The sequence below is a fragment of the Bos taurus genome, chromosome 11 (genome assembly GCF_002263795.3).
Source record: "Bos taurus isolate L1 Dominette 01449 registration number 42190680 breed Hereford chromosome 11, ARS-UCD2.0, whole genome shotgun sequence".
In the NCBI taxonomy this organism is placed as follows: domain Eukaryota; kingdom Metazoa; phylum Chordata; class Mammalia; order Artiodactyla; family Bovidae; genus Bos; species Bos taurus.
Genome location: NC_037338.1, coordinates 19,301,426 through 19,325,674, shown reverse-complemented (window position 1 = coordinate 19,325,674; position 24,249 = coordinate 19,301,426). Strand labels below are relative to the sequence as shown.

General features: G+C 36.3%; 1 protein-coding gene across 4 annotated transcripts in view; it reads left to right on the top strand.

Annotated features, from left to right (window-relative positions):
- The window catches only part of STRN (striatin), a 121,077-nt gene extending 97,828 nt beyond the window's left edge, over positions 1-23,249 (top strand). For 3 of the 4 annotated variants that reach the window (XM_059891358.1, XM_005212644.5, XM_059891359.1), the window contains 3 exons: positions 7,248-7,355; positions 8,392-8,478; positions 8,566-23,249. In XM_059891358.1, coding sequence (XP_059747341.1) covers positions 7,248-7,355; positions 8,392-8,478; positions 8,566-8,735 — 365 coding nt within the window. In that variant the 3' untranslated portion in view covers positions 8,736-23,249. The remainder of the gene's footprint in view (positions 1-7,247; positions 7,356-8,391; positions 8,479-8,565) is intronic. The other variant, NM_001206104.2, reaches the window with a different exon arrangement.
- The last annotated feature ends 1,000 nt before the right edge of the window (positions 23,250-24,249 follow it).

Here is a 24,249-nt window from a genome sequence, read left to right as displayed (position 1 = left end):
TGATGTACTCTGCATATAAGTTAAATAAACAGGGTGACAATATACAGCCTTGACGTACTCCTTTTCCTATTTGGAACCAGTCTGTTGTTCCATGTCCATTCTAGCTATTGCTTCCTGACCTGCATATAGGTTTCTCAAGAGGAAGGTCAGGTGGTCTGGTATTCCCATCTCTTTCAGAGTTTTCCACAGTTGATTGTGATCCACACAGTCAAAGGCTTTGGCATAGTCAATAAAGCAGAAATAGATGTTTTTCTGGAACTCTCTTGCTTTTTCGATGATCCAGTGGATGTTGGCAATTTGATCTCTGGTTCTTCTGCCTTTTCTAAAACCAGCTTGAACATCTGGAAGTTCACAGTTCACATACTGCTGAAGCCTGGCCTGGAGAATTTTGAGTATTATTTTACTGGCATGTGAGATGAGTGCAATTGTGCGGTAGTTTGAGCATTCTTTGGCAATGCCTTTCTTTGGGATTGGAATGAAAACTGACCTTTTCCAGTCCTGTGGCCACTGCTGAGTTTTCCAAATTTGCTGGCATATTGAGTGCAGCACTTTGACAGCATCATCTTTCAGGATTTGAAATAGCTCAACTGGAATTCCATCACCTCCACTAGCTTTGTTCACAGTGATGCTTTCTAAGGGCCACTTGACTTCACATTCCAGGGTGTCTGGCTCTAGGTCAGTGATCACACCATTGTAATTATCTGGGTTATGAAGCTCTTTTTTGTACAGTTCTCCTGTGTATTATTGCCAGCTCTTCTTAATACCTTCTGCTTCTATTAGGTCCATACCATTTCTGTCCTTTATCGACCCCATCTTTGCGTGAAATGTTCCCTTGGTATCTCTCATTTTCTTGAAGAGATCCCTGGTCTTTCCCATTCTGTTGTTTTCCTCTATTTCTTTGCATTGATTGCTGAGGAAGGCTTTCTTATCTCTTCTTGCTATTCTTTGGAACTCTGCATTCAGATGCTTGTATCTTTCCTTTTCTCCTTTGCTTTTCGCTTCTCTTCTTTTCACAGCTATTTGTAAGGCCTCCTCAGATAGCCATTTTGCTTTTTTGCATTTCTTTTCCATGGGGATGGTCTTGATCCCTGTCTCCTGTACAGTGTCACAAACCTCCGTCCATAGTTCATCAGGCACTCTGTCTATGAGATCTAGTCCCTTAAATCTATTTCTCACTTCCACTGTATAGTCATAAGATTTGTTTAGATCATACCTGAATGTTCTGGTGGTTTTCCCCACTTTCTTCAATTTAAGTCTCAATTTGGCAATAAGGAGTTCATGATCTGAGCCACAGTCAGCTCCAGGTCTTGTTTTTGCTGACTGTATAGAGCTTCTCCATCTTTGGCTGCAAAGAATATAATCAATCTGATTTCAGTGTTGACCATCTGGTGATGTCCATGTGTGGAGTCTTCTCTTGTGTTGTTGGAAGAGAGTGTTTGTTATGTATGACCAATGTGTTCTCTTGGCAAAACTCGATTAGCCTTTGCCCTGCTTCATTTCGTATTCCAAGGCCAAATTTGCCTGTTACTCCAGGTGTTTCTTGACTTCCTACTTTGCATTCCAGTCCCCTATAATGAAAAAGACATCTTTTTTGGGTGTTAGTTCTAGAACGTCTTGTAGGTCTTCATAGAACTGTTCAACTTCAGCTTCTTCAGCGTTACTGGTTGGGGCATAGCCTTGGCTTACCGTGATATTGAATGGTTTGCCTTGGAAATGAACAGAGATCATCCTGTCGTTTTTGAGATTGCATCCAAATAATACATTTCTGACTCTTTTGTTGACCATGATAGCTACTCCATTTCTTCTACGGGATTCCTGCCCACAGTAGTAGATATAATGGTCATCTGAGTTAAATTCACCCATTCCAGTCCATTTCAGTTTGCTGCTTCCTGGAATGTTGACGTTCACTCTTGCCATCTCCTGTTTGACCACGTCCAATTTGCCTTGATTCATGGACCTGACATTCCAGGTTCCTGTGCAGTATTGCTCTTTACAGCATCGGACCTTGCTTCTATCACCAGTGACATCCACAACTGGATATTGTTTTTGCTTTGGCTCCATCACTTCATTCTTTCTGGAGTTATTTCTCCACTGATCTCCAGCAGCATATTGGGCACCTACCGATCCAGGTGTACAGTATAGTGATTCACAATTTTTAAAAGTTATTCTCCATTTATAATTATTATAAAATATTGGTTCTACTCCTTGTGTTGTCCAGTATATCATTGTAGCTTATTTTATACCTAATAGTTTGTACCTTGTACTTCCCTACCCCTGTATTGCCCTTATCCCCTCATAATTTTATCTTTAAAACGAGCTTCTTTTCATAAATGACACAGTTCAGTACTGATTAGAAAATAGATCAAGTTGTGCCTGTCAGAATCCCAAATCTGAATCTTCTTATTGGATACAGGAAACCAGGAAATAATGACTCAGATTGTGAAGAAGATAATACAGAATCCTTTGGAGTTTTGCCTTTTATAACCATTACTTTCTGCCTTTAGTCTTCAAACAAACAGTAAGTTTAGGCTGCAGTTGATAAAGCTACATACATGTACAGTGTTGTTTGAATCTGAGAACTAGCTTTAAAAATGATTGCCATGATGTGTTCATGTGTGTGAATATGTATGACTCTGTCTCCTCTCCTTTTTACCTTTTTCTCTCGAAAAATTCCTTCATTCCATTTTGCTTGTCTTCATTTTCTGTTTCCAATCTGTTGTTCGTTGTTTTCTCCTGGTATCCTAGAAGAATTATTTAGGGGGGTAGGTTTGAATGGAGCTTTGAACTATTTGGATGTAAAAGAGACAAAAAAGTAAAAATTGAGATTATGGAGTAGGAAAATGAATTTTTTCTTTTGCCAAGAAATACATTTTAGACTTGCAGTAAATTTCAAATAGTGCTTAGATATATGACCTAAAGCTGCTATAGTAAGATGAAAAACCAGTATGAAATTAAGGTTGTAAACATTTAAAAATTTTCCTTCAGAGGTTATCATCAGTTCTTTGAATGTTCTTAGCATAAACGTTGACTTTAATGACTGCTACAAATTAATAAGATCTCAAGTCTAGGGTTTCCGTGGTGGCTCAGATAAAGAATCTGCCTGCAGTGCAGGAGACCAGGTTTGATCCCTGAGCTGGGAAGATCTCCTGGAGAAGGAAATGGCAACCCACTCTGTTATTCTTGCCTGGAGAATTCCATGGACAAAGGAGCCTGGCAGGCTATAGCCCATGGCATCAAAAAGAGTAGGACGGACTGAGAGAGCTAACACTTTCACTTTTTTGTCACTTTCAAGTCCAATGAGTGAGATGAATAAACTGAGCTAGAAAATTCCATTTTCCTTCAAGATGTTTAACTGTAAAGTCATATGACTTTTTTGCCTGGTCAGTTCAGTTCAGAGCTAACACTTTCACTTTTTTGTCACTTTCAAGTCCAATGAGTGAGATGAATAAACTGAGCTAGAAAATTCCATTTTCCTCCAAGATGTTTAACTGTAAAGTCATATGACTTTTTTGCCTGGTCAGTTCAGTTCAGTCACTCAGTCGTATCCGATTCTTTTCAAGCCCATGGACTGCAGCACATCAGGCTTCCCTGTCCATCACCACTTGCTCAAACTAATGGCCATCAAGTCAATGATACCATCCCACCATCTCATCCTCTGTTGTCCCCTTCTCCTCCTCCCTCAATCTTTACCAGCATCAGGGTCTTTTCAGTGAGTCAATTCTTCCCATCAGGTGGCCAAAGTATTGGAGCTTCAGCTTTAGTATCAGTCCTTCCAGTGAAGATTCAGGACTGATTTCCTTAGGATTGACTGGTTTGATCTCCTTGCAGTCCAAGGGACTCATGAGAGCCTTCTCCAACACCACAATTCAAAAGCATCAGTTCTTCGGCACTCAGCTTTCTTTATGGTCCAACTCTCACATTCATACAGGATTACTGGAAAAACCACAGCTTTGACTAGACGGACCTTTGTCAGCAAAGTAATGTCTCTGCTTTTTAATATGCTGCCTAGTTTAGTCATAGCTTTTCTTCCAAGGAGCAAGCGTCTTTTAATTTCATGGCTGTAGTCACCATCTCCAGTGATTTTGGAGCCCAAGAAAATGAAGTTGCTTATTGTTTCCCTGTCTATTTGCTGTGAAGTGATGGGATCAGATGCCATGATCTTAGTTTTCTGAATGTTGAATTTTAAGCCAGCCTTTTCACTCTCCTCTTAAACTTTCATCAAGGGGCTCTTTAGTTCCTCTTCGATTTCTTCGATTTCTTCCCTGAGGGTAGTGTCATCTGCATCTCTGTGGTTATTGTTATTTCTCCTGGCAGTCTTGATTCCAGCTTGTGCTTTATCCAGCCCAGCATTTCACACGATGTACTCTGCATTTAAGTTAAATAAGCAGGGTGACAATATACAGCCTTGACATACTCCTTTCCCAATTTCCAACCAGTCCATTGTTCCATGTCCAGTTCTAACTGTTGCTTCTTGACCTGCATACAGATTTCTTACCTCTATGTCCATCAACGTGGTGGACTGGTATTCCCAGTAAGGAGGTCTGGTATTCGCATCTCTTTAAAAATTTTCTACACTTTGTTGTGATCCACACAGTCAAAGCCTTTAGCGTAGTTAGTTAATAAAGCAGATGTTTTTCTGGCATTCTCTTGCTTTTTCTGTGATCCAGCAGATATTGGCAATTTGATCTCTGGTTCCTCTGCCTTTTCTAAATCCAGCTTGAACATTTGGAAGTTCTTGGTTCACGTACATTTGAAGCCTAGGTTGGAGAATTTTGAGCATTACTTTGCTAGTGTGTGAGATGAGTGCAATTGTGTGATAGTTCGAACATTCTTTGGCATTGCCTTTCTTTGGAATTGGAATGAAACTAGAAGCCTTTTCAGAAGAAGACTCCCAAGAACGTTTTGAAAAAAGGCATCATTAATGGAATAAGTGATAACTCTTTTAGATTATGATGATACGTCCTGACATTTCCTAAATTAATGATTTGATTACTTTAGAGTTATATGAAACAAACTTATTGCTGTCTACTGTGACAACTGTAGTCCCTTAGCTGTTTATGTTTGACTATTTTATTGTATTATGGAATTTAGTAGGTGTTTTTTAAATTGAAGTTCAGACTAAACATGTTTTAAGCTAAAAGAGAATTTTGTATAATTTAGACGGATGAAAGATGTTTGTTCTTAGAATCGGAATAAATTACCTGCCTTCTTGCCAGTGGTAATTGGGCTTGATTAAGTCAAAGGTAGTTGAAAGAGGTAACTGAGTATTTGTGAATCCATTTCTCAGTCACAAGCTGAATATAAATAAATATTTGGAGGATTGTTTTAGGTTCATTGTTAGAATAATGGCTGGTAGATCTTTATTTCTAGTGTTCTTTGTAGTTGCTGACTTTTACTTATCTGACTTACCATCAAGTGGAGAAACTTCCTTAAAAAGTATTACTAAATAAGAACTTTATTTTGCCTGATTTCTATCATACTCATTTTCTAGATCTCAAAGTAATTGAAGCTCTTCTTAGAAACCTCTCTCTCAAAATATATGGGACATTTTACTTAAAGTATTTTTGTTGTTATTCTCCTGATAGACTTTACAGAGGATATTGCTCAATGGTGTGTTATTTCTGTCAGAAAAAGCATCCATAGAATGAATTTTGAATCTAAATTCTTTGTCTAGGACCATTTAAAATGAGTGTAACCAACCCAGAGTTCATTCCACGTGGTCAGGTGACTTTTATTGTGCACATAGATAACAGACTGGGTGGTTACCTGCTGTCAGCATTGGAAAAGACTTCTCAGCTTTTAAGAGGTCATGTTTCTAGGTACCATATGAAAATCCTGTAGAGTAGACTAATATTGGAGCTATTTTTAACTGTACATAGTTTTATTTTCTGTTGTGAGTATAACTTCATGATACTTATTCTGAGATTTAAAAAATGTTAAGAATGCTTTATTTTTGAAGTTTTAAGTTTAAAGAAAAGTTTCAAAAATAATATAAGAACTTCTGGCTACACTTCACTCAAATTCACTAGTTTTTAAAACTTTTGCCATATTAGTCACATTTACTTTGTCATTATCTGTATGTGTGTGTACTTTAAAATTCTGAGCCACTTAGGAGACAGTATACCCCTATACCCCTAGGTCCTTTAGTATGTAATTCCTAAGAACAAGGGCATTCTCTGACAGCATATTACATTATCAAAATCAAGGAATTTTCAATGACACTATGCTATTGTATGAGTTATTGTTTACACTCAAATTTGCTGGTTGCCCCACTTATACTCTGTAAGGACATCCCTTCTTCTTCCAAGACCCTGATATTAATATAATAATTATTTTAACTTTGATATATCTTAAATTAGTGTTATTTTTATGTAGATTTTTCCTTATCAAAATTATGGTAACAAAAATCACTAAACATAAGTTCTTCATAATTGATTTCCATTTGAATAAAGACTTTCAGGAGACACTTTGTGATAGTTTAGATACTTGTTTTGACAGTTGCCTGATTTGCATGAGTCATCTAGTTTGGATAGAGCAGGCATTGGAATAGGTACTGGCTTTGTTACCATGATTTTAGGGGCTATAACAGCTGTTTTCTGGACCTTACTTCATTCACTAGGTTAAGGACCTAATGACAATTGGCCCGCCCATCTCAGTGTGCATGTACAATTAAGATCTCTTTGAAGATTATTAAATAGTGTACAAAAAGTACTGTTACGATGCTGTTTTCAGATTCCATACATGGTAGATTATCAATAGATGACAATTTCTATTTTGATGAGAAGAAAAAGACTAAAGAGTTAAGACACTCCCTTTGTCATGTTTATCTTTAGATAATGACCATGTGATAAAGAGCTCTGTGTCTAGACAGAGCTGAGATTTGAATGTGGAAATTATCCACATGAAATAATGATGGGGTTTTCTGCAAGTGGTAGAGGTATCATAGACCACCATCAAATGAGAGATGCCCATGGCTCTGGGCTACTTTCTCGGGGCATCCCTACAGAGCAGGTGGTGGAAAGGAAATTCTAATTCCCAAGTACTTCTAGATTTGTCAGTAGAGTGTTTCTCAGACGAGTCTCATTTCCTAACATCGCAGTTACAAACACAGTTGCAGAATAAATGAACTAAAGACAAATTAAAAGTCCATCTCCTACTTTTCCAGGCTCTTATGTGAATGTTCTTTTTTGTGTGAAGAAATGGTAGCTTTGACAAATTTGTGTTGCTCTTTAATTTTTTCTTTTTAGCAGCCAACTCTTCCTGCCAAATAAATAGAGTCATCAGTCACCCCACTCTTCCCATCAGCATCACTGCCCATGAAGATAGACACATCAAATTCTATGATAACAATACAGGTAAGAATGTATTTAAATTGATTATTATTGAAAAAAGAAATCACAACTGTAATTTTGGTGTCTGTTGGTGGCTTTATGTTCAGGGAATAGGCACTGAAACACAGATTCTCTCTCAGATCATTTGTTTTTACTTCATCTAATCTGCAAAGAATCAGTGTTCATGATAGCATATGGGATCATCTTGGTTTATTTAATAGTAAATAGGTGCTATATATTGACCCTAGACCAAGGTTATTACTCAGAACATAATGAAAAATTCATTCAGATACCAATAAAATGTTAATATATTGTGGAAAAGTAGAAACATGTTGGAAGTACGGGCATATATATGATCATTATGTTTTGTTTAAAATTGTTTAGTTTTTTAAGATTCTTAGTGTTACAGATGGAAAACCCCTGAGTCAATACTGATTATTTAGTCCTGATGGATTTGCATTGGGGTATGGAAGCTTTCCCAATTTTTATTAGGTTAGTTTTCACTAGTCTAAAGGAAACATGAAGAGCTGACTGGGAGAAAAACTCACTGTATTAGTAGCCATATTTACTTGAGAATCTGCTATCGACTTTTGTTAACTTTGTTTAGCTGCGATTGATGAATAATTTAGTATTTTTAATATCTTTCCATATACTCTTTCCACCAAAATTGTGGCCAGATTTTCTGTTCCTTTGTCTTTGTCACAGTCTCTTCTCTTTCCACAACCTATAATTTGCTTGTAGCTAAAGGATCCAAAGTTAGTGATTAATAATGTCTGAATTTTAGTTAATGAACATGGCTTAAAGGAATATTTGTGTACAAATTACTGACTTCCATATTGTGAAAGACAAAAATATAATCTGAAAGTTGACCTTTTGTTTCTCATCATCACCATGGCTAGAGCAAGGAGGGAGACATGCATTGTTTTAGCAGTTGGGAAAGTCTTTGATGCAGAGACTACACAGAGAGGGCTGGTTGGTGGAGCCAGTACAGTGTGGTAGCTGGCTGGTATTCAGGATGAGAAAAACTATTACTAAAGAGTAACAATCTCTTTTTCCAAAGGCAAACTGATCCACTCGATGGTAGCCCACCTAGAAGCCGTTACAAGTTTAGCAGTTGATCCAAATGGCCTGTACTTAATGTCTGGCAGTAAGTACAGCTTTGAATTATTTATTTGTTCTTACAGTTTTCACATTTAATGTAATTTTTCTCTTAATTTCTTTTCTTTTAATATAGGTCATGACTGTTCAATACGTTTATGGAACCTAGAAAGTAAGACGTGTATCCAAGAGTTCACAGCTCATCGGAAAAAGTTTGAAGAATCAATTCATGATGTAGCTTTCCACCCATCCAAATGCTATATAGCCAGTGCTGGGGCGGATGCACTGGCTAAAGTCTTTGTATGACACAATGCATCATCTTCACCTTCTAGCTCTTTATAAGTAATCAACTGCACAAAAGAGATACAGAAGACCAGGGCAAGAGTCAACCCATCCAGCCCTTTTGTTCTGCTGAAGGAGCACAGAGAACATTTGTTAAAGTATAGTTTTGCAATTCGTACACTGTTTTCTAAAACTAAGGTTTGTTCAGGTTGCTGCAAGCTCAGCCGAATCTGTGAGCCTGAAAACTTTAAAATTTTTCCCCAAACAGGAGCTTTTGTTTCTGAGGTTGTTCTAATTCGCTAGGCAGGCCTGAGCGAAGAACAAACATAGGTTTAGCTTGTCCCTATTGAATAATAGGGCATATTATAAGGGATAATTAAAAAGCTTGATTACTGGGAATGAATAGAGGAAGAATGGCAATTTAGACCTAGTTCTCCCCTGAGAAATCTTGTTAAACATATTAGATAGTTAAAACGGTAATCTTTATCACATCTACTGTACTAACCCCTATGTGCATAATGACCAAACAGTGTTAAAATGAGTTTTTAATTTAGCTCTCCTTTCAACTGTTCTCATAAAGCACCTGGCAAAACATTTTACTTATTAGAGGGAAAAAAATGCAATAATATGTTAAATATATTATTATTCAGAAATGCTAAACAAATATTTAGTTTGTAAGCAGATTTCTATATTGTATTAACATTTTTGAAAATAGATTTGGTACCATTCTAAAGTTTAGCTGTCAAAAATACTCACCATTATGAAGAATAGTTGATACGAGTCTGCTTTTACTAAAGAATTTAACTTATTCAGGTTGAAGATTCTGTTTATTTTTAATGGCAAGCAGGGCATATCTTTATAATGATTTCTGTTAATTTTAAATTTCACTTTATTCGTGTGATATTTATAGTATCAGAGTGATTATTTCATATTGATGAAATCGTATCTTGTAGTGATTGAAAAGCTGAAGTTACTTGCAAGTACTCACTAGAACCCGCATAACCATGCTTCACATGATCTCTTTCTTTGTCTCTGATATTAAAATTATCTGACACCTACCAAAAATAGTTCATAATTATTATGTTTTAATGGTCCAAAGGGTATGGTTAACCTCAGGCAGCTGTCTTTGCAGAATTACTAAATAAAGCAAATGTTTGTGCCCCAGAAGTTCCATTATTAATATCTCCAAGAAGTAAAACCTCTTGGAAATCTGGATGGAATAGTTTGGTGTATAATATTGCCTAGAGGGTTCTCTCTTTCTTTCCCTTGCCCTACCCCACCTCCAGTGTTTCATTGGAATACATAGCATGTTTTAATGGGCAGTGAGTCAGTATTGTTTCTGAGGAAAACCATGTCTTGAAGGCCTGGGGTTCTCTGAGCTCACCTTACCAATGACCCACATAGGGTTAGCTCTTGGGATTTATGTGACCCCACTGTCTGGAGATGGTATGTAGACCTTATCCCTGCAGCTGTCTCCGCTCTTCCTCATGCACTTTCTTATTTGCCCAATATGGCAGAGACCAATCTGGAAATCAGAAATTTTACTAATTATCAAATTTTCAGTAAAATGTACTTTGGCTCTCAGATGTAATTTCTACATTCCTATGCCACATATTCCATTATCATAGCAATGGCACTTCTAATACGTACATTTACTCCCTGAAGAAGTATTAACATGATAGTGTGGATATTAATTGACAATTTTTCTTTAAAATTTCTGCTTGTCTGCCTCTAGAATTCTGCAGTATACAGGCAGATTTTCTTTAAGGACCTTTGTTAAATTTTCCTGGTTGATACACAGATATGCTTTATTTTGACACGGCTACCTTGTCATTTTATATGTGCTTAACAATGGGCTCAAGGGACTGCTTTGTACATTCAAATGAATTGACCTGGACATGAGCTACCAGGTAAATGTTTATATTCCTGTGCGGGTATAGAATTCCACGTTGTGTTTGGTGAATTCCTTTTTGGCTTCTTCACAAAGTAAATAAATTATGTCACTGACCTAACATTTGTAGAAGGATACTGGAAAATTTCAGTCAGGTGCTCTTAATTGGCATATTTGTGATGGATGATTACAAGCTATTGTTCTACCAATTATTGCTTTAATTACCTTCCAGGGTGTTCAGTGCCTGCTTTACTTCTGTCAACTGGAATTCTCAAAACTAAGACACTCTCTTCACCTGCATTTTAGGTCTCATGGTTGAAATTTTTCTATTAGTAAGTGGAAAATAACCATGAGATATGTAGACTGTAGTGCAAATGATGGAACTGTTGAAAGTTCCTTAGAAAGCCAATGCTGTGCTCTTGGAGGTTGTACCAGAAACAGGGATTTCTTCTCCACTAGCACTATTACGATCTCAGCCTAGAAATGAGCCAAAGCTGTCTTCCAACCAGATAGAAGCATATATATGTGTGTGTGTTTGTCTGACTTTTCCATCAGCCTGTCAAAACTTCAATGAAAATTGACAGAATGAACAAATCCCAGATTTGAACAATGATTGAAATGCTTTCAGAGTGCTTTATTTGTAAATATTTTGAGTGAAATGTATTGGAAGAGTATGAAAATCAGCAGATGAGGTGGGTCCCTGCCTTATTTTCATATGCTATGGGTACATCCCTGGGAGCTTGCAGCACCCTTCTTGAAACTCCTCTGTCATATGGAGCTCATTTGCTACTCAAACCATAGACAGATATTTAACATAAGTGATATAATGACCTTCAGTATTTTTCTATTGAACACATTTAGCAGTTTTTGCCATTAAACAGATTAATTAGTTATGCAAAGTATTTAGCTTTTATAATCATTTTAGTTATGACTAAAAGGGGGGAAATTGAGCTGTATCACTGATAATGAACTTTGTGAGAAATTTTTTGTTTATCTGAGTTTCATTCCTTCAGTGTTCTTGCTATAAGTTTCTTTTGGAGATAATGACAAAAATTTATTTGAAAATGTCTAAAATGTATGTATATTTTATAAATATATATTATATATATTGTAGGGATATATATAATATATATAGACTATATATTATATATATATATATAAAACCATAGGTGCATTTTACTGTTTTGTATTTTCATTTTTGGAGGTAGTGTCCACAGCAGGTAATGATGAGTATGATGAGTGTTGTGCTGTTTGCTTTGCAGTATAATATATAGTTCTAAATGTTTAAATTACTGTATATACGATATTCATTATAGGCTAGCATGCTTGTTTTAAAGACTGTCATTCTAGTTTATTAAAATCTGAATGTAAGAAAACCTGGCTATTCAAATGTGAATTGAAAAATGTTCCATTCTCAGTACTGAACTATTTCCATTGAGCATTCAGGATTTTTGACAAAACCGATATCATCAAGAAGGCAATAGCTAGAGAAAGAGAGGTGCCTTTAAAAAAAAAAAAATACAAATTCAGCCTTACAGTGAGGATGAGGATTGAGTTGTTTTGTGGGGAAGAGGTATGAGAGAGTGTGTGAGTGAGTGAGTGAGTGAGTGAGTGTGTGTGTGTGTGTGTGTGTGTGTCGTGATGTTTGAATGTTTGCCCATCTGTGAAGGTCCTGATTTGTGACCATCAGTGTCTTTTTAATGTGTCTGTAAAACTTCTAGGACTTCAGGGGACATTTCATGCGCTGTCTTCGTGCTCTTCTGAGCACCAAAAGTACTTTCCAAGAATTCTGAATGTGAATTCCTAGAAATTTCAGTAGAGAAGAAAATAACTATTATTTCATTATAAATCAAGTTCAGGTAAAAGGAGATATTACTGATTCATCAAAATTACAGGCTCTCATTAATGTTAGCTAAGTAAATGTAATTTTTAAAGGCTCATTTTTTTTTTTTAGTACTTCATTTATTTCCCCTTTACACAAGAGCATGTCATGCAATTCTTATATGATGAAGATTCAACTAGTAAAAATTGTTTTTAAATTAAACACCTGAACTAGTTAAAATTCCACCTAAGAATAGTATTTAAATGGCATCTTTCATATCTACCTCTTTGTCATTGCTGCCATTTTTGACTCAAGCAAATCTTTATGACATCGAAAATAATGGTTGGATGCAATTTAAAAAATCTGTGTTGGTGCTTTTCTCAGGCTATGTCATTTAAGTTATATTGAACAAAGGTGTCACAAATCAGATTGAAAGGCTTCGAATTAATTTTGATTTTCTTTTGAAAGAACTGCTTAAAATTTGTCATCCATGTTGATAGTGAGCTGGAGATAATCTCTGGTTAGTATATGTCTATGTGATGTTTTCAACCAAGAGCCGAGTTGTTATTGATTTACATGGGAAAGGAGCTCTGATTTCCTTCAACTTACTTTATTCTTTGAAAGCTGTTTCAAGGCTATTCAGTACATAATCACTCATTTTATTTGCTCAGAAGTTGTCTCTGTTACTGTGTTACTTGTTTAGTTATTTATATAATTGCAGTATTTTGTTTTAACACTGGGATTCAGGTTGTACAAAAGTAGTAGCTGACAGAAATTGTATGTATATTTTTCTGAAATGTATCAATTCCTTAAATTCATTTTAGAGGAAGGTCCAGAAAACTAACATATCCGTGTTTAAAAACAAAGGTCAGGTCCTTTGTAGATGATTTGAAGCATTTGACTTTTGCTCCTGAAAGTTTTTTAATTGGCCATATATCCATCATCCAGCTGGATCTCAGTGTCATTCCTCGGGACACCAGGTTCACAAAGTCTGTTCACAAACAGACTGTATCTTTTTTTTTTTTTTAATCCAAAAAAAGCAAATATAAAGCCAAACAGAGATCTCTAGATCCCACTTACTTATTCTAGCAGTATTCCTGAAGTGGTGCTTAAGGGTCAGAATTTCCTGGATCTTTGCTAGTCAAGCTTTAGATTTGATTTAACTGGGACCACATGCGTGTCATCCCTCTGATGCAAATTAGAAAGTTGATTTTATTTCAGATTAACTCTGATGTCTGCCTGGGTTTTTCGCAGGCCGTGAACCAGTGAGTGCCTTGTTAATGCAGAATGGTTTTTCCCTGGTTGTGTGTTAGCTCCTCTCTGAAAATTTCTCAGAGGACGGTATTTTAGTTGGCTTGTAGAGAGCTGCTAGATTTGGTATTATCAGCAATCAGAAAGCCTTCAGTCTACCGCATTCCACCCTCCCTACTTTGTTCTCATTGTTTGGCTGAAATTTACCTCTTGTGAGAAATAAATGCAACCCCCTTCTCATAACTTTTTTCCAATCCAGATTAAGAGATACCCTTTATACCTATCCCAACTATATAATCTAATACCTGTTTTTTGTTTTTAGGAAGAACCACTTCTTTGTAATCCTGTAATCCACTGCTTGTTTTATGTTTCTCAAGTTCAGTTTACTAGAGCTGACCTCAGGGCATCAGTTCAGATTCCTAAACAGCTCCTTTTCTCCACACCCCTTCACCCCTCTAACTGGTGAGCCCTGAGCCAGATGGTTTGATCTTCAGGTATTTTAAAATTTAAATATAATATCAATTAATGTAAATTAATCCAAATGCTAATTTTTGTGGTGCAAGAAGTTTCTCTTGTAAATTCAGGATATGGATAAGCTAATTAAGATATCCTTTTTTGGTGGCTCTAAGTGTATTATTTGTTTTTAAATAAAGTGTACAAATATAGATAAGGTGTCTCATGAATTGAAATATTTGTCAGAATGGAATCTAGTGGATTTGCAGTTAAAATACTTTAATACAACTTGATTTTGTTTGGGGGGGAGGTGGTAAAGGGGTGCAGAGAAATAAAAGTGTATTAGGTAAAGTAGATGTGAATCCACAGAGATGAACCAATCTTAATTATTGATTGTAAGGAAGATGGAGACATTTATTGTTATAGAAACTTTGGACCTTTGGAAAGCCAGTAAAATTAAAATACCCCACACAATTGGATCATGATATTTTTAGGGACACACATATATATTTTTCCTAAAATATTCAGTTACATAATTTTAAAAATCCTATACACACATACACATATAAATTTAATGTGCTTTTACTTATTTTTTTATTTGGCTACTTAAAAAGCATAAGCCTTCTGCCCCTTGCACCTTCAAATCAACAGTATTTTTCAAGGGCTCCCCCTGCCCAGAGCTTGACAATCTCTTTGTTCCAATCTGGAGTCACAATACTATACAGAATCTAAAAAGCACCTCTTCTGGTGTCCTTGAAACTATCCACTGTTCTGTGATGTTTTGTATGCTGCTGTAGCGTTCTATTTGGTATGTACACGTGCTTCAGTATTATCAGAAATGTCTCTTTTGTCCCTTGTAATGAGAACTGAGCCGTGATTTGCTGGAGTTACTGTAGAGTAATCTAGCTCAGAAGGTCAAGATGGCTCCAGAAGTGTTTCATGGATTGTTGGACCCACTGGGGTCAGCCCAGGTTCACCGTGGTATTTTAACCTCCATTGGGTTTCCCAAAGGCACCACTAAGATTTTAAGGAATCCTAGGTTGTCCTGGCACCAGAGTATTCCCCCAGGAACACCTGGAAGTCTGGTAGCACCACTTCAAACACTATAACCATAATGCATCACTTCACTTGTTACTTCTCAGTTATAACTATTGCTTATGATGATGGGACGCTTGAGTTCTATGGAGAAGCACTGGCATGCAACTCTTAAAATTAGATTCCATATTTTCCAAAACACAAACTTCAGTATATTTTGTATACTTTTCAAAACAAAACAGCATCCAAAACCTGCCTAACAGAAAATTACTTAAAGTTTCACTAAGATCTTACAGAACCCTGAGCCCTTTTTTATTACTTAGTTGATACTATATTAAAGGTAATGGTGGTTTTGGTCAGACTTGGAGGAATAAAATTTGCAGTATCTTTCCCATCAGAAGGGTATATTTCATAGAAAATTCTCTTGTCCCTGGTTTTTTAGCCAGTCACCTTATAGGATGACTGGTCTAGATGCTTAAAGAGATAATTAATCCAGTGGGCTAGCCTGGTGGCTCAGACGGTGAAGAATCTGCCTGCAATGCCGGCAATCTAGGTTTGATCCCCAGGGAGGGAAGATGCCCTGGAGAAGGGAATGGCAACCGACTCCAGTATTCTTGCCTGCAGAATTCCATGGACAGAGGAATCTGGTGGGCTATAGTCCATGGGGTTGCAAAGAATCAGACACGGCTGAGCAGCTCACACACACACACACACACACTCAGCAAAACATCTGTTAAATAGCACTTAGAGTACTAGAGTTAGTATTGTTAATTCATGTGCCAAAGTTTTTCATGCCCTCATAAGATCTAGGGTGTGTATCAGGTTCCCAATCTATAACCTCAAACCAAAGATATTTTTTAATTACCTCATATAATAGCACCATCAAAATAAGGGTAATGGTAGGGAAGCCCATCATCATTCACAAATGAGAATTCGCAAACTGAAGAACTTTGATTTTTAAAAAATGCATTCATGGAAGGCAAAATTCAGTGTTAGGCATAAGCATGTATTAAGAAAATAAGCAGCTTGTGGTTTACATAAAGTGTTGAAACATTAATGTATACTGACATCCACCTACTCTTTCCTTACAGAAGGGAATCAAGGCAGTTCAGTTGCTAAGTCATGTCCAACTCTGCGACCGCATGGACTGCAGCATGTCAGATTTCCCTGTCCTTCACCATCTCCTTGAATTTGCTCAAGCTCATGTCCGTTGAGTCGGTGATGCCATCCAACCATCTCGTTCTCTGTCACCCTTTTCTCCTTTTGCCCTGTCTTTCCAAGATTTGGAAGCTCATTGGGTCTTTTCCAATGAGTCAGTTCTTCGTATCAGGTGGCCAGAGTATTGGAGCTTCAGCTTCAGCATCAGTCCTTCCGGTGAATATTCAGGAATCAAGGCAATAGTTTTTCATAAATAAATAAGGTTAACTTACATTAGAGCAAAAGAAATTCATCAGAAAGTTTGTTCTGGGTGTCGGATAATTTGAGAGCATAGGGGAAGATGAGCCTCTGATCTGAATGCATCACCCATTGTTTTCCTTTCTCTTTAGATGGCCTGGAAAGACGGCCTCTAAGGTCATTTCGGTCTCTCAAAGTGAATGGTTCCAGTTCTGGTTTGTTTATCATTGATTCCTGTTGTATAAATTAACAATTTTTAGGAAATACATCAGAATATCCTGGAGTTCCCTGGTTAAACAAACTGTCAGGTGACATAACTTTTTATTATATTGTAGGAAGCTATATTAAGAGAGGCCCAGGTACACCGTGTCATCTGCATAAGTCAGAAGGAAGACCAGACACGTAAGAAATGTCCTAATTGGACCAAGTAGTAATCTCATGAAAAGATAGAATCATTTTAATAGGATGAGTTCTATTTTGTATGATTCTGACTGTGCTTTTGGAATCATTAAAAAAAATATTTTTATCTTTTTCTACAGACTTTGAGCCCACATGTTTCAGAATATCCTATTGATGGAGTTATTTCACTCAGTGTATATTTTAGAAAAAGAACAGAGTGGTCTCATATGTCTTTCTGACAGTCATTTATGGATAACACTCCTGATCCTCACTCCCCACCAATACCCAAGTGCCATGTAGGAATTCTTCCATATGTTATAAATATCTCAGCATTTTGCTGACTGGAAAAGCAGTATTTTTATACATAGCTTGCAGGTAAACCATGGAGCCTTGTGCATTTGACGCGTGTTAAAATGCATGGAGCATTAAAATAGAGCATGTGTAGCACATAAATAATGTTAATTGTGTCCCTTCAGAGTGAACGAGGTCCAGATTAGATCCTGCCATTCACAGATTTTGAAAATACGCATGTTTAGCCAAAATCAGTTCGTTTAAGTGGACACTTTGTTTTTCAATGAAATAGTGCCTGTTCAATTTCCTTGTGTGTCTCAGAGTCAGAAGAAATGAGGCTTTCTCTCAGCTCTAGAACATTTCAGACTTCCTCTTATTCCTTTGATAGCCTTTTAAACAAGCAGGACAATAAGTTAGTTAGTTCTCATTGTTGTGAGATACCTTGAAATATATATGTATTGATGCAATTTAAAAAAATAAAGCTTGCAAGCAGACCTTTTTTCTCTTTTGAAACACCATTGCTTTCTGGAGGCAGAAATAATTTTACTTTCGAACTTTAAGATTATAGATCCAGGCAGTTTTATACCCTCAATGTATGCAAGTTGCATATAGTTTGCCTCTACAGATAATCATGTTTTATTTTTGTGTGAATTTTAGAAATTGTTTTCAGGGTACAAAGATTCGCAAGGAAGATACAGTAAGTCTGATTTACACATATTATCTTTCAAAATCTTGTGGATTTTTTTGAGGCATGGAGAACAGGCAGTGATGAGTTTTATTCTGAATGCCTTGATTCTAAACTCATTCTCAACTCGGATTTTACCTATTAGTTATTGCTCATTTGTCACCTAAAAATAAGAGGTGATGACTCTTTGTTGTCTCTGTAAGCTCCTTGAGGCAGGGACCATGTTTTTTTTTTCTTATATTCCCTTTAACACCTCTCCTGGTGCCTCACCATGTAGAAAGTACCCTATAAATATTTATTGGTTGAGTGACTGGAGAACACTTATTAAAACTCTAAATCTATCCAGAACATCAAAGACAAAGGTGAGATCGGGGGAAGTGTCCCTGCCAGTCCCTAGGTGATCTCAGGTGTATTTAGGTATGTGGAGCTGATGCTCAGATTAGGTCTGCACCTTCCTTGGGAAAAATTCGGACCTCACCTGGAAGGTGACAACAGAATGCCCAAGAAGCTCCCTCTTCTACTGTCCGTTTCCAATTTTGCCTTCTTTGAACCTCAGCGAACCATGTAGGGAAGTAGGTGGTCTCTACAAGCCCTGTTGTGTCCCTTCTGTCCCCTCAACCTTGTGAACACTAACCCACTGGCCTCTGATGCCTTGAGAGGGGACTCTCCAACCTGGAAGCTGACCCTGCCTTGGCCAGCTTGGGCCCAGACTGTACGCACTACTCTTCCCCTGTGACCCGCAGATAGTCCTGCTCTGCCTGTCTTTTTTTTCTCTCCAAAGAGGTAGGAAGCTTCCTCTAGTAGAACGTTGTCAGGAAAGGCATTCCTCTGGGGAGTGTAGAACAAAATCCCTCAGGATGCTCTTAGTGCTGTTTTTGTCTTGAAGATTTGATGCAATTATCTAAATGTTTATTCCAACTACTAGGAACAGTTGTGTTGTCTTGATTTGTAGCTGCCACTCCATCAGGGCCCAGGAGGCTTGAGGTATTGAGCTGAACAGCTTAATTGCTGTAGGAATAGAAGAGTCAACTAATTAGACATAGGGTAGGGTATTTGTATTTAACAATCAAATGACTTTCAAATCATTAATAGAATTATTGAAGAGTAGTAAATTATGTGACTGTGAATTTATCCAACTAAATAAGCCTCAAAATGATATTAAACCTATGTATTAGGTGAGAACTATTGTGTCCTTTTTAATTATTAAAATATGATTCCTTTACGATCAGTATAGGAAAGAACAAGATTTTGGCCTGGATACAGGACATTTGTTGTCATGAAACTTTAGATAAGCTAATCTGAGTTGGTTTGTCATCTATGAAATGGGTATCATAGATCTGCCTACTTAGATAACCCCTGATAAAATGTCAGACAGTAATAAGCATCCAAGAAATAACTATTATTCACTGTTTGATTTCAGTCTTCTTAGCATGTTAATTCGGGCTTCCCTGGTGGCTCAGAGGGTTAATCATCTGACTGTAATGTGAGAGACCTGGGTTCAATCCCTGGGTCGGGAAGATCCGCTGGAGAAGGAAATGGCAACCCACTCCAGTACTCTTGCCTGGAGAATTCCATGGGCAGAAGAGCCCAGTAGGCTACTATGTAATTCTGTCACAGTCCTGATAGCTTCTGAAATACCAGGTTTTTAGGAGAAATAAGGTTAAAAGGAACGTCAAGAGGAGCCCTAAAGAAGTTACACATAAAATATTACTTTCCTCAACAATTGAGTGCCTGCTTTGTGCCAGACAGTTCTAGGTGCTGACACTCAGCAGTGAACAGACAAAACCCTTTACCTGATGGAGCTGACATTACAGTTGGGGGAAACAATATAAGTAAAAGACATAGAATATTAGTGATAACTGTTGAGAAAAAATAGAGGAAGGGTAATGATTTGGTGTTTTTCAGATTAAAAGAGTGATACAGATTAATAATACTATGGGTGTACTAAGTCGCTTCAGTCGTGTCTATTGTGTGGCCCTGTGAACTGTAGCCCGCCAGGTTCCTCTGTCCATGAGCTTCTCCAGGCAATAGTACTATAAAATATTACCATTAAAAGAACATCACAAATGAGCAATAGATGAACTAATAAAGATGCATAATGACAAAACTAATCATATTCCACCATATCATTTCACTCCCCCCTCCCTTGTAGCAGCCTGATATATCTGTCTTTATTCACACAGATATGTGTACCCAAATATTACAGGGTTTTGTCTTTTTCTGCAGCTTTCCAAAATGTGATGTGTATTGTGAGCCCCTTACAAGTCTGGACATATATACATCTCTTAAATTCCTTAATATACATTCACAGCTTTATATAAATGAGATTTTTTTAGTGCGTCAGTTTGCTTTAAATGGGATCGTGTATATCCTCAGCATCTTTTCTCGTACAATAATGGATGATGAAAATCCCTCCAGGTCTGTCTTACAGCTCTTACTCTTTTTAATGCTGGGTAATACTTTATGATGATGAAGACATTATTAAACCTCTTCCACGTTGATGGGCGTTTACTTTGTGAGCAGATTGTAGCTGTTACAGCCATTGTGCCTGCGTGCATATTCATGACCGTGATATTTCACTTCTATGGAATAGATTCCCTGGAGTAGGATTACTGGGCCAAGGGAATATGTAGATACAAAATTTTTAAATAGATATTGACAGGTTGTTTCCCAAAATGCCTGGACAATTTATATTTCCATAAGTAAATGTATGAAAATACTCTTATCCTTTATACCCATTAGCAATTTTTTAAAAAGGAAAGGAAAAATAAAAGCCTGGTGGTGGGTATAGTGATTTCTCAGTGTTATTTTATTTGCATTTTCAATACTACTGTAAATCTGGACAATTTTCCATATGTTCTTTGGTGATTTGGATTTCACTCATAATTAAATGACCTATTATATTAGTTTTCTATTGCTGCATAACAAATTACCACAAATCTAGCAGCTTAAAACAGCACCCACTGATTATCTCATACTTCTGTGGGTTTGAACTTCTTTCAAAGCAGGCTTTGATTGGGCTCTCTATTTGGTTCTCAATAAGGCTGAAATAAAGGTTTGTGCCAGGCTGGGCTTTTAACTGATGGCTCTGGGGGAGAATACATTTCAAAGCTCATTGATGTTGGTGGAATTCTGTTCTTTGGAGTTGTAGTATGGTGTAGGATGGAGGTCAAGTGTTGTTATCAGCTCCTAGAAGCTTCCCTCCAGCCCTTGCACATAGTCCCCTCTATCTGCAAAGCTAGCAAGGATTCATCAAATCCTCCTGCTTTGACTCTCTTTGTTTTCTGCTACCAGTCATAGAAGACGACTCTTTTAAAGGACTCATGTGACTAAGTTAGGTTCACCCAGAAAATGTATATTAAAAAATATATATAAAGTATATATTTAAAATCTATGTTAAAATGACCTTTCTGTATGTTAAGGTCAACTTGTTAGTATCCTTAGTTATATCTGCAAAGTCTCTTTGCCCTGTAAATGTAGCATTATCATAGGCGTAACACCAGGGGCAGAGATCATGGGAACCAGCTAAGAATTCTGCCTACCATAAGGATGTATACGTATATTTTATTTATAACTATATTCATTTTAATTTTCATATTTTTGCTTATGGTTCTATTGTGTTTGTGTTTTTATTTAACTAGTTTGTAGGAGCTTTTAATATAGTAAACCTTCCTATTCTTGGTTGCAAACATTTTTTCCTAACTCTTATTAGCTGTGTGTTAACCACATTAAAAAGTACTTTTTCCATAGAAAATTTGGCCATTTGGATTTCACTCTCAAGGTGAATTGTGTATTTGTATTTTTAAATTCACATTTAAAATTTTAACTCATTTTTATTCATTTTAAGCATTTTGCCCATATTTTCATTGTCTTTTTTAGAAAAATTGTAAGTGCTCTTTGTTATTATATATAAACTCTCTTGCAAATTTTCTCCAGATCTAAGATTTTTCTGTTGACCATATTTATAATATTTTTCCCATTCAAAATTTTATATTAGTATATATCCAAAATATTATTTTAGTTTTCAAAATACAAGCACTTGTGAATATATTTATAAACATTTTGAAGTATTCTGTATTGTTTAAGGTCTGCACCCCTGGGTGGGTTGTGTAGTCTCCTGGAATGACTTCTGCATTTTATTTTTGGTTTTAGTTGTTAATGTTTTTTGTGTTTGTCTTTGCTCCATTTGGAATTTATTTTAGTATAGAATGCAAGCTATAAGTACAACTTTCTTCCAAGTGAGTTGCCAGTTGTCCCAGCACCTGTTATTAAACTATCTTTTCCCAATGAATTGAAACACCAATTTTGTCGTATATTAAATTGTCACATATGATGAGATTTATTTCTCAATATGCTATTCTGTTTCACTTCTAGTTCTCTTTGCATATAGCAATATCATATGGATTCAATTACAGTGGCTTCTATTCTGTTTGTGAACAGTGGTTTTATAAAATGATCAGGCAGAGCATTCTCCCACTCCATACTCTGCCTGCTATTCTTTGTCTACTTTTCTTGGCCATTTGAAGTTTGTGATCATTTTAAATGATTAAGAGTTGAAATAACATTAAATTTTCAGATTAATTTTGGGAAATTTGACATATGATATTGTCTTCTAAGAACTAATCATTTTCTGTTTGCTCAGATCTTGTCTATATACTAGATTTGAAGTTCTCTTCATTTAAATCTTATGTCATTTTTATTAAATATTCTTGTTTCTTAGCCTTTTGGTCATTACTGTGAATGGTCATGTAAATGGATTTTTTTCTCCATTTCCTTTCTAAAGGATCATTATAAATAAAGAAGAAGCTTTTTTTTTTCTTTCCCTGTGTACTTATCTGGTATATAATAAATTTATTATATATACTTAGGAAAATTTCTCATTAATTTCAGCAATTTTCACTAGAGTCTCTTGGATTTTTAGAAATATAATGATGACACTCACAAAAATAATACAACTTGTTTTTTGTGATGTTTGACAGATTATTTTCTACAATCTTTATTGTCTAGAAATTCCATCATACTGGTGATAGGCAGACATCTCTGTCATTGTTTTTAGTTGAAATTGTTTGAGTATTATTTAGAATATTTGTGTTGCTACTTATAAAAAAACACTTTATCTTATTTAAATATATTCTTTCCTGTTTTATCAAGAGATTTTCTTAGATATGACTGCTAAGTTTATCCAATGCCTTTTTAGCATTTTTTGATATGATCATGTGTTACTTTCTTTCAGTCTGTTGACTAGATGGATTATGCGTGGAGTTGCTGACATTAAACCACTCTTGTCTCCTTGTAATAAAGCCTGCTTGGTCATAATGTGGTATTCTTTTCTTATAAATCAGTATTCTAGTTGCTAATCTTTTATTTTAGAACTTTAGCATGAATATTCATAAGTGTGATTGTCTATAGATTTCTTTAGTGGATTATTTTATTAGATGTAAAAAATTACGCAGATTGACAAAATATGGGAGTAATCAGAAGGTTTACCCACTGCTGGTAAGAATTCAAATTTATTCAAATAGTTTCCAATTTATTAGAAACCATTTGGCAGAATCTACTGAAGTGGAAATATTCCTACCATGGAATCTAGTAATTCTGTTTCTAGGCATACACCCAATAAAATGCATACATGCAAAGGTATGTTTTAGAATGTTTCTAGCAACAGTATTAGTAATAGCCTCAAACCTGAAACTGCCTAAAAGATCATCCACCTAGAGAGTGGGTAAATGCATTTTTGTGTATTCATACAATGGTATATGAGACAGAACAGTTTGTAGCTAAGTGCAACATATGGATGAATCCCAGAAGCATCATGATGAGCCTAAAAAGCCAGATATAAAAGAATGCTATATGCTTTCCTTCATATAAAGTTCAAAAACAGGCAAAACTAATCTATGCTGTTAGAAGTCAGGAAAGTGGTTATCCTCAGTGGGAGGGAGGTAGGAGAGGAGACACTGTCTGAAAGGAAGCTGAGGGCGACTTGTAGCGTGCCAGAAATTCTTTGTTTCTGTTTCTGGATGCCTGTTTATGGTGGATTGTTTAGTTAATGAAAATTCATCTAACACCCTTATGTGTACATTTTTCTGTATGTGTGTGTGTGTGGTATGTATACTTTAGAATAATACTGTTTCATAAAATGAATTGGGGAGTTTTCACCTTCTTCTGTAATTTAGAATCATTTAAATAAGAGGTCACTAAAACTGCCTGTTAAAGATCAGACGGAACTTGACAGAAATCTTTGGGTCCCAAGGGCTTTTTTTATTGTGTAGGACTGTCTCATGTCTTCTGCCTCCCTAGCCCTTGGCTGTATACACAC